General features: G+C 34.5%; 1 protein-coding gene across 2 annotated transcripts; it reads left to right on the top strand.

Moving 5' to 3' along the window:
* The first annotated feature begins 1782 nt into the window (after nt 1-1782).
* Nucleotides 1783-7866, top strand: LOC111887576 (probable galactinol--sucrose galactosyltransferase 2). Of its 2 annotated transcripts, none has more exons than XM_023883748.3 (13): nt 1783-1996; nt 4238-4454; nt 4560-4792; nt 4896-4986; nt 5111-5159; nt 5267-5358; nt 5488-5595; nt 5680-6349; nt 6432-6499; nt 6589-6723; nt 6901-7118; nt 7210-7298; nt 7398-7866. In XM_023883748.3, exons 2-13 carry the CDS (start codon nt 4264-4266, stop codon nt 7737-7739), a joined length of 2286 nt encoding a protein of 761 aa, XP_023739516.1. In that variant the 5' UTR covers nt 1783-1996; nt 4238-4263; the 3' UTR covers nt 7740-7866. The 2 variants fall into 2 exon arrangements, with proteins under 2 accessions (XP_023739516.1, XP_023739515.1); XM_023883747.3 differs by lacking the exon at nt 1783-1996 and adding an exon at nt 2891-3059.
* The last annotated feature ends 3702 nt before the right edge of the window (nt 7867-11568 follow it).

Genomic DNA, 11568 nt, shown 5'->3' with positions numbered 1-11568 from the left:
AGCATCAAGTTCACAACTAAAACATATTCCAAAAACACAAAACGAAAATTAGCAATCTGAGTTCTATGTATCTCTCCTTTGAAAAAACAGAATAATATGTAATAGATAAATTAGAATACAATTTTTCACAAAAAAACCTACTAAGTAACCAAAAGTAATCAACTATAAACATTTTCCAATAAGGTTTATCGAGGTAATTTATTTACATGGTATACTAAAACTTTGTATTTTCTTTGCTATTGAGTCTAAAAGATGTTTTATAATATTAAAAAGGGATCGATGAATAACTCTTTTTTGAGAGCCCTATTTGTATTTTTATAAAAAAATGTTTTTTTACAATAAATCAAAACAAATATCACTACTGGGTTTTGCTGAGTTGTAGGATATGTGGATCACTCATTCGTATAAGGGTTTGAATTTCATCTCTAAATGCAGGAAGAGATCAAATAGGTAAAGCATTATAGACTTTGACTCGGGTATATCTTCCATTCACGATTTCGTAAGCCACAAAAAAATCATTGACTAAACACAAATACAAAAAACGTAAAAATAAAAAATAAAATCGATATATACAAATTTACTACCTAGTGGACATATCTTCCAAATCAAAATAATGGATGAGAGATAGTGGTGCTATTGTATCCATCTTTTTTGCTCTCAGATACCTATAACTTAAATAATCAAAATCAACAATACATATCATAAGAAGAAAAATCGAAGCAAATTTAGAAAACATAACCATTATCGATCTAAACTTAAATCGAAAGGTTTTATAGATTGGAACTTCATAGTTGAAACAGAAACATAATCTAAAACTTAACCAAAATCGATCTAAACTACGATCAAATTCAAGTAGAATCCAAATAAAATTTATCTTTATATCATTCCTAATTCTTCCATGATGATCGAACATAAGATTAATCCATACAGATCGAAGCCAACAAGTACTCTATTTCTTCTTTCCCTTATTTTCTTCTCTAGTACAAAACTTAGGTTAGATAGATTTTGTAAAGAAATGAGGAAAAAGTGTAGGAATATTGGTAATAAGGGGTGCGGTGGGGTATTTTTTTTATTTTATTTTTGGTGAGATTAAATTGTCATTAATAAAATTCCTAATTTAATTCATTTTATTTTTGATGAGATTTAATTGTCATTAATACAATTCCTAATTTAATTAATTTTACTTTTGATGAGATTTAATTGTTATTAATAAACTTCCTAATTTAAAACGTAATATATGTTTTATAAATTTGGTGGACAAAAATAAAATGATGATAAAGATGATGTCAGCAAATAATCTAATAGTGGAAAATATATGATTGAAATGCAATCAATGGCTCTGATTTCTTCAGTTTAGAATTAAAGATTTTCTTTTAATAATATTTAGAGATTATATAGACAAAAATCTCGCCCGCATGAAATTTTCCTATGTAGCAACAAACGGGTATGCATCTCCTAATTTAATACATTTCTATTCAATCTCAATTATCCCATCTTCTACATTTCCTTCCGTAACCCGTAAGACAAAAGAAATAATTATATAATAACAGATATCATGTTCATGTTCATGTTCATCTCCTAAAAGTTACAACTTGTTAGACCGGTTCACATGCTTATCATCCCAAAATATCCATTCTAGGGAAAGAAAAAGAAACCAGGGTAAAATTGTTGTTATCTAATCAGCCAACTTGCTTCTGACACGTGTCATGATCTCGTTCGAAGATATAGCCGACTTGTTCGACTGTTAATCGCTTCACAGGTATATAAACCCCTCCCCCGCCCTCTTTCTATTTCAAGTTCAAACTTGTTCCATTTTGAAATCAATAAACCGGTTTTCTGCTGAGCATTTCTCGTTGCTTCTCCTCCCAAATTTCTCTTGGAAGCTCGCATTTTCATATCTGGAGTGCTCTTCTTCCGAGCTGATCGGTTGAGAATCGAAAGCGGAGGGCTTCGTTGTAATCGAAGAGATTAATTCGAGAAGCGACTGCGGAATCAGGTATTGTTCATTTTGACAGAAAGCTGAGTTGTTATGTTGACAATTACGATTTCATTAGGAGCTTAAATGATTTTCTAGATCTTGTAATGGTTTTCTGTGGAACTCATTTGGCTCGTAGTGCTTGATGATTTGATTTAGGTTTGTTTATGTCTGTTTTTGTGCAAAATGTTTAGGATAATTATCGTGCATTTGAAGTTTTGAACTTTCTTCCCCTTTTTAAGCTGGATTGTCTTCTTTATTATTAATAATATTATTGTTATTATTATTATTATTATTCTTCAGAACTATGTGACGCTATCGACCCTCTGTGCCAATTTTTTGTGTTTCTTATTATTTCCAAAAAAAGGAAAAAATCAGAAGGAAAAGACAGGATTATTATTATTGTTTTTTTCCTGTTTACGTCTTTTTTTTTGGTTATCTACTTCGTCTTTATTTAATAAAAAATCATGTTCCAAAATCTTTTAAATTATTTTCAAAAATAAAAAAAAAAAAATTGTTTTTATGTATTGTCATATATTATATAAAGTTCCCTTATATAATTTATCAATTTTAAGTATAAGTCATATTTTTCTAAAATAACATTACTTGACATTACTATTTAAATAAATAAAAATAATAATATATTATGTGACCACGCTGGTTTTAAATCTTAGATATTTTATATTGTTTTTACTATTAAAATACTACAAAAACTTAATGAAATTTTAATAATTATTTGCAAGAATGACGTAGTTTGAAAAATATTTACAAAAAGGTTGTAAAAATATATTCCACGTCATATATATATATATATATATTTTTATATTAAAAAAAAATCTTAAATAGGGTGACCCACATCTATCCCTCTTCTTCTCCCTTCCTATTCTACTCGCCGTTTTTTGTCCGCCGGAGCTAAAGATCAACCATCTTTATCCTTGCTGTTAAAGATCTGTTTGCACAATGAGTCTTCATCTTTGTCTCCATTTCAACCTTCCTATTTCTTCAATTATTAAGTTGTCGGCTACACCACCCCTGCCCTCTGTCCCGTCGGCGGTGGTTCTCTCCCACCTATCCTCTTTCACTGGTCAGTTGTTCTTTTATATGCATATGTAACACCACCAGTCTCCTTCACCCCATTTGCGACCTGGCTTTCTTTTGTATCAAGAAGCACAAAAAACTCAAAGATTTGTTGGCATTTTAGGAGATACACAACTATTTTGTAATCACCCATTTGCGATTTGGTTTTCATTTTTGATCAAGAAGTAGAAAAAATCGAAGATTGGAGAGCAATTCATATCAGGCGATGTTTTTTACGATTTCTGCGCACACAAATGCTATAACCGAACCATGTGCATTTTATCGGAAATTTAGTCAATTTAGAACATCAGTATCGGAAAATTTCCCAGTTCACATAAGCATAGATTCATGGAAGGTTTCCAATCACAAATTTATTCTCTCAAACTTTTATCACTATTTCAAACGAAAGGATTTGTGGTCAGTCTTGCCAGTTTCTTTGAAAACTTCCCAAAAGCTAGATCTATTTTGTGCTATTTGGAGGAAGAACGAGACAGCGTGAAAGGTCGGTGAAGGAGAACCTTTGAGTTCCGATTGGAAGAACAGATGGGGGAGATGGTGGTATATTGGGAATTTGGGGTCATCAAAAAGCTAATTACCTGTGTTTCAGTAATTAAATTTAAAAGCACAAGAGATTAGTAAATATTTTTAAAAAACACAATTACCCAGTACAAAACTCCAAAAAGGATAGGTAAGCAATAATTATGGTAAGTTTTTAGAACATACACAATGCATAGTTCAATGGGAGAGTTGAATGAGCTGGCATGCCTAATTGGTATGGATTAAACTCCAGTATTATGGGATTCCGTGTTGGCATTTAATGAATATGAAGTTCAATGATCGAACTTTTCAATGGGAAAAAGGAAACTAACTATTGAATATATATTCCAATGAACTCTATTGAAGTTCAATGCATTGTAGGAAAATTAATATAATATTGTATAGTGAGTAAAATGATGATGTGTCAATCTATTAAACTCTAATAAGTTAAATTCATTGCGGATGCCCTTAGGGTGATTAAAATTTAAAACTAGTTAACATATTTTCGTCTTATTTTAATCTAAAAAGTTAAAGAGATTGTAAGCACTTGATTATAATATTTTTTTTGTTTGGTTGTTTCCCACTTTCCCTTTCTTCTTCTCAGCATTAATTTTCTTTTTTAATGGTCATTGTTCATTGTATCTGTAGTTTCTCCTCAGACACCGTTTGTAAAGATGACAATTACACCAAAGATCTCCATTGATGCTGCAAACCTTGTAGTCCATGGGAAAACCATACTTAAAAACGTACCAGAAAACATCGTGCTGACCCCAGGAACAGGGTCAGGACTTGTAACAGGTGCATTCATTGGTGCAACATCTTCAAATACCAAAAGTCTCCACGTGTTTCCTGTTGGAGTCCTAGAGTAAGTTCCAGATTCTGTTCATCATTTAATCATCATGCATTTTCAAGATTTCATGTGAAGATCTAATAGAGAAATGTTAAAACAATTTTGTTTGATTTGTATCAGGGATCTTCGGTTTATGTGTTGTTTCCGTTTCAAGCTATGGTGGATGACTCAGCGAATGGGAACATGTGGGAAAGATATTCCTCTAGAGACTCAATTTATGCTTGTTGAGAGCAAAGACAACAATGACAATAGTCCCACAATCTATACCGTATTCCTTCCTCTTTTGGAAGGCCAGTTCAGAGCTGTTCTTCAAGGGAATGATAAGAATGAACTAGAGATTTGCCTAGAGAGTGGTTAGTATATTAACTGTGTGGGCCAGAGCCAACTCAGGGGTTGCAGGAATAATATAATAATCTTTTTACAGAAACTAATTGTTGTTTTGTGCTTTTTACTCAGGGGATCATGCAGTTGAAACCAATCAAGGGCTCAGCCTTGTTTACATGAATGCTGGAACAAACCCTTTTGAGGTCATCACACAGGCTTTAAAGTAAGTGGACTTGCCAAATGCCAACTTGGTTGTCTAACTTTTTGTTGTTACTATATTACTATGGTCTTTGTAACTTAAAAAGGCCTATTGCCTGACTTCGAATTTAAATCTGATTGTGGAACAGGGCAGTTGAGAACCATATGCAAACATTTCATCATCGGGAGAAGAAAAAGGTAAAAAAAAAAACATCCCTCCATGTAAAATCTCAAGAATGTCATGAGAATCGTATCTTATTTACTCATTTGTCTGACTTTTGTTGGTTGATATAAATCTACAACAGTTACCCGAATTTATCGACTGGTTTGGTTGGTGCACATGGGATGCTTTCTACACCGATGTCACTGCAGAGGGTGTTGAAGAAGGCCTCAAAAGGTAATTTAAAAAACTAACTTCAATCCGAAATACTTATACCATTTCTAGAAACAAATTGTTGGGAAAATGGCCTCAAAGATTCAACAAAGAGATATTAAGCGAATGAAGTTTTGATGGTTTCTATTGTAGTTTATCATCAGGAGGGACTCCACCCCGCTTCCTCATCATAGACGATGGTTGGCAGCAAATTGGTAACGAAAACAAGGACCCCAACATCGTTGTCCAAGAAGGAGCACAGTAAGGAATATCTTTACGTTATTACTATAATAACTCTTCTTTCTTTTGTTAATTCTACTAAATTTTTTTCAATCAATCTCGCAGATTTGCAAACAGACTAACAGGAATCAAAGAGAACGAGAAATTTCAAAAGAAGAAAGACGATCACCCCCCAGGCTTAAAGCACGTGGTAGACGAAGCAAAAGAACGTCATAATGTCAAATACGTATACGTCTGGCATGCTTTAGCAGGCTACTGGGGTGGTGTAAATCCATCTGTAGCCGGAATGGAACATTACGACCCAACTCTGGCATACCCGATTCAGTCCCCGGGTGTAAAAGGAAACCAACCAGACATAGTCATGGACAGCCTTGCTGTCCATGGCTTGGGTCTAGTTCACCCTAGAAAAGTTTTCAACTTCTACAACGAACTTCATGCGTACCTTGCTTCATGTGGAGTTGATGGAGTTAAAGTTGATGTTCAAAACATAATTGAAACACTCGGGGCTGGATATGGTGGGAGAGTTTCCATTACTAGAAGTTATGTTCAGGCTCTTGAAGCTTCGATTGCAAAGAATTTTGAAGATAATGGATGTATTGCGTGTATGTGTCATAATACGGATGGGCTTTATAGTGCGAAACAAACCGCAATTATCAGAGCTTCGGATGATTTCTACCCTCATGACCCTGCGTCTCACACCATTCATATTTCTTCTGTCGCGTATAATACGTTGTTTCTTGGTGAATTTATGCAGCCTGATTGGGACATGTTCCATGTAAGCATTAATGACTCATGATGATAAGTTAAAAAACATGGTAAAAGGGAAATTTGTATCTAATTATGAATGAAACTTTCAGAGTCTTCATCCGGCTGCTGATTATCATGCTGCTGCTCGATCTATTGGTGGATGTGCCATCTACGTTAGGTATTTGTTTATGTTTCTATTTTCATTGATATTATTTCATGAAAATGGAAAATCTGTAAACTAATTGGATTTGGAATTAATTTTATTAGTGACAAGCCTGGAAACCACAACTTTGATCTGTTAAGGAAGTTGGTTCTCCCGGATGGATCCGTGCTTCGTGCTCAACTGCCTGGAAGACCCACACTTGACTGTCTTTTTGCTGATCCGGCTAGAGATGGAATCAGGTCTTTCCTTGTTTATTACAAACATTCTACTATCATTTTTTCCTTTTTATTTTTTTTTTGAAAAATCTACACTGTTATAGCGATCGCATCCATATAAAAAGGCGATACTTACTGTGACAATCAAGTAGATTTTTAAAGTACAATGTCTTAAAAAGAAAAGAAACGAAATTTATGCAGCCTGCTTAAGATTTGGAATGTGAATAAGTGCACGGGAGTGGTGGGTGTATTCAACTGCCAAGGTGCCGGTTGGTGCAAAATCGAGAAGAAAACCCGCATCCATGATGCATCTCCCGGCATTCTCACGGGGTCCGTGCAATCTACTGACGTGGATGCCCTAACTCAAGTAGCAGGTCCGGATTGGCATGGGGAAACCGTCGTATATTGTCAAAGATCAGGTGCCTCACCCTTTCAAACTTCATATATCACCAAGACTATAGAGTGTCTCTGGCACTGACACTAACACTGACACTGATATTTGTATTGCAGGGGAGGTAATTCGGTTACCGAAAGGCGTCTCGTTGCCTGTAACACTCAAGGTTCTTGAATACGAATTATTCCATTTCTGTCCTCTAAAGGTTAGCCTCTTGTAATTTAACTTTAACCCAAGGACCTCATTATATGAAAAGAACAAAAGAAAACAAAGTGAACTGAACATGTTAAATCTATTTTAACAGGAAATATCAGAAAACATTTCAGTAGCACCTATCGGATTACTCGATATGTTCAATAGCAGTGGTGCGGTTGACGAATTTGAAGTCCATTTAGCTTCAGAATCTCGAGTGTTTAGCGACGGTTCTACTCCTTTAAGTGAAACGCGACCAGTGACAGCCACGGTGTCGCTAAAAGTGCGAGGATGTGGCCGATTCGGAGCCTACTCATCTCAACTCCCTCTCAGGTGCAGTGTGGATGGGTTGAACACCGAGTTCAGTTATGACAATGCAACTGGATTATTAACCATTGTGATTCCTGTGCCTCAAGAGGAGATGTATAAGTGGTGTATCCAGATTGAAGTTTAGTGACCATTTATATGAGAAGGGGATTATTGTTATGATTGACTTTCTTGTAATAAAGGAGTTATTAGTTGAATACAGATGAAGGTTTCTGTTATATATTATTAATAATAATGTTATTCTTCAAGTGGTATATTCGATTTTTTTTTTCAGAATCCAATTAAACTATACTCTTCAGGGTGCTTTCTTTTTCTGAGGGAGTTTTTTCGAAGCCAAATTCTTAAAAAGTAAGTTCACCTAGATTTTATTTTACTGTATAGTCCTTGTTTGGGTTTATGTATTGATTTTGGATCCCTTTACTAATAACTTCTGTAATGAGGTGAAGGTCTTAACTACTACATACACAAGGTGTTTGATGAAAGTACCCAAAGAAGTTACGTTGTTATTGAGGTTCAAGAACGTTAGGTGGTTGCAATTTATGCAGTTGTTGGTGTTTTTTTTTTGTTTATTTATTTATTTTTATTTTTATTTTTTATCGCATAGATATGGTTCTTGCAACCGAAAAGTTTATGGGAAGAATAGTTTGTCTATGGTGAATCAAGATACAAGCATTATTGAAATACCAAAGGGCAATTGTATAAATCGTAAGTTAAAGTGTGAAAATTTACAAAGGGAAATTACATAAACCATAAGTTTGTGAAGTTTATAAGTTTGTGAAAATTTACCTGTGGAAGAATAATATTTTTCTCACTCATTGATTATTTTGTCATTATCTGAAATTCCGTAGACATTATTTTTATGACTGACATTATATTCCATAACATCAAATCTGATAGCAACTTTTTCTAAATGAAAACGTATAATTCATCGGGAAACAAATCCAATTTTAGAGGTTGTTTGGGATTTATCTCAAAACAGGGAAATAAATCCAATTTTAAAGGTTGTAACTTAGGATAAGGGATATAGTAAATTGTAAGAATGGTTATGCGGTTAGGTTTGAAATTATCACTTTAGGCCAAATATGTTTGGACTAGTATTCATTTTCATTTTCTTGTCATTTGGTCCAATTTATTTTAATTTTTTTTGTAATGATCATTTTGCCCTTTGTTTTTCCTGTTTTAGTTTTTCTTTTTAATTTATTTATATTGTTTTATAATTAAAAGAAAAATAAAAAAGAGAATCTCTCTCTCTCTCTCTCTCTCTCTCCCCTCCTGATATACACACCTTCTTTATCCAGATGAACACAAAAATAATAAATCTAACATACAAGACACATACAAAATAAGAATTTCCTAAATCCTAAACTTGTAACCATGAAGAGATCGAGTTCATGGTTTAGAATGGAATCTGAGATATACACAAATTGCCACCTGAACACATGAAGTCTCTCCTTCTCCGTCTTCAAGATCTGATAAGATTTGATGAATCCAGTTAAGCATTCTTGCAATTTTATCTCAAGAAAAACCTGCAAATTAAATCTAAACACACAAAAAACGATTGAATCCAAAAAGAGGTTTCCAGTTAAGCACTAATATCCGATTACCTCATCTGCAATCAAACCCAAAATTGATTATTCTGAAGATCTAAAATTTAGGGATGAAGAGAGTTGTATAATTATTTTGAAGACCCAAAATCGACTACCTACTCTATAATCAAACCAACAGAAGGGCAAAAATGTGTTTCAGACAATCGAAATTGTAAATTGGGTGAGAAATCCTTTCGCCCCTTTTAGGTTGAAACCAAACAAGCAATCCAAAATCATGTTCATCAGGGGGGGCCACGAGGTCTGAAGTCTGACGAAAGTGAGCTTACCAGGTCTAAAGTCCAACAAGCAGATCTGAACTCCTGGTAAGGATGAAACGTAAGGGATGGAGACAAACGAAGGCGGCGGCGAGCTTGGGTTTGCTAACAAAGATGGAGAGAAATCCTTTCGCCCTTTTTAGGTTAAAATCCAAATAGATGAAGATGACGACGTTGTGGGTAGGTGGAAATCGAAATCGATGAAGATGATGGTGGTTTCAAGATGAACAGAACACAAGCCCTAGCACCGCCGGAGTTCGTGGGGAACAAGTGTTTTAGATCCGCCGCCTCCTGAGAATCGACAAGCTTCATCTTTTAGGGTTGGGGTTTCACTGCCAGAGCTTCGACTTGGTGGCGTTCATCTTTACTGTCGGTGGTGTTCATCTTTTTCTGCCGGTGGTTTTCAGGATTTCCGGCGAGAGTGATGCTTGGGGGAGGGAGTAAGGGTGGTGACGTTCTCAGAGAGAGAGAGAGAGAGAGAGAGAGAGAGAGAGAGAGAGTGAGTGAGTGAGAGATTCTTTTCTTTTATTTTTTAGTTAGGGAAATAATTAAATAACAAAAAGAAAAGCAAAAAACAGATAGAAAAGGGCAAAATCGACATTTTATAAAAAATCAACCTAAAATGGACCAAAATAGCAACAAAATGGAAACTTTTGGACCATTAGTGCTAGTCCAAACTTGTTTGGCCAAAAGTGGCAATTTTGGACATACCACAGGGACTATTCTTGCAATTTTGTCTAAGATTTAAGGCTTGAAGCCATGAAACGATAAGAATTCAAGCTCGAGCCTTGTAAATTTAAGCCAAAACGTAGCCTAATTTGATAAGTTATGGTATTAGGTATTTTATGGTCCAATTGATTTCAATTGGGTTGTAGGGTACTAATGACAAACGAGTGATTGAGATCTCCGAAGATAAGAGAAGGAGCAATAGTAGGCTTGCTACCTGGCGAAAAACTCAGAAACAAAATTAATACTCGGATCTTAGGATCCTGACTATGATCATAAGATCTTAACCCGATATAACGAAACCATTTTTAGTATTTATTATATGGTCGAGCCTCAAATAATTGTCCAAACTAGGGATGAGCATGATTCGGTTTTTGGCTAAAACCAAACCAAACCAAAGAAAGTCCGTTTTTGGTTTTTAAACCCATATAGATTCGGTTTTTGCATGGTTCGGTTATTTGGTTTTCCGGATTTGGTTTATGGGTGTTCGGTTTTAACCCGTGAATTTATGAGCTCCTGTTTTTTTTCTAGTTTTTGGGTTCAAACTCAATGTCGCGATAAATAGTATTGTATCTCCTTTAAATATACTAAAACAAAGAGTACGAATTCTAGTATTCTAAAAACATAAAAGTGTTCAAAAGATCAAAGTTTAACACCATTAACAGTTTGTTAAAAATAAACATAAAGTACTAAAGGGATAAAGTCTAAAATCTGAAACTAAAAGTTTAAAACATAATAAATAATATATGTGGGTCGGTTCGGTTTTTATGGGCGGTTTTATTGCAATGGTTTCGGTTTTTCGATTTCGGTTATATCAGTTTTCTTTTCGATTTTTCGGTTTTCGGTTCAGTTTTTGCTCATCCCTAGTCTAAACAACTTGATCTTGCAAAATATAAAACATTCATAAATAAGATCTCGATATTAAGAACTTTTATCATAGACTTGAGGAACGTCAATGTATTTGAGCCATGGGGTATTAAAATAATAAGAAAAAGCTTAATATATAATTATATATACACTCCTTGTAACACCCTAAAAATCATGACCAAAAATTTCAATTTTAATTAAGTAACTTATAAACTAGTTTACTAAAAAACGTCATCAATATCATATCAACCCATAATCTCACAAGTCAAATATCATAAACATGTCGTGGAATAATAATAATATTAGAGTACAATCCCATGGATCTCAAAATGCGCAATCATATGTGTGTGTGATGCGCTGCTACCGTGCCAACTCCTTCCCCTTCGACGAAGAGGTACCTGAAACCAAAACTGAAAACCGTAAGCACAAAGCTTAGTGAGTTCCCTCATCATACCACATTTGTGACATCCCCAAAATCTCGGCCAGAAAAGACCGATTTTCA

Source organism: Lactuca sativa, chromosome 5 (assembly GCF_002870075.4).
Source record: "Lactuca sativa cultivar Salinas chromosome 5, Lsat_Salinas_v11, whole genome shotgun sequence".
NCBI lineage: Eukaryota > Viridiplantae > Streptophyta > Magnoliopsida > Asterales > Asteraceae > Lactuca > Lactuca sativa.
This window is presented reverse-complemented; position numbering and strand designations above follow the sequence as displayed.

Coding starts and splice junctions, on each gene's coding strand:
- LOC111887576 (XM_023883747.3), top strand. CDS start 2,936: ATGAGTCTTCATCTTTGTCTCCATTTCAACCTTCCTATTTCTTCAATT. Junction 4,455..4,559: donor TTTCCTGTTGGAGTCCTAGA/GTAAGTTCCAGA, acceptor GATTTGTATCAG/GGATCTTCGGTTTATGTGTT. Junction 7,299..7,397: donor TCCATTTCTGTCCTCTAAAG/GTTAGCCTCTTG, acceptor CTATTTTAACAG/GAAATATCAGAAAACATTTC.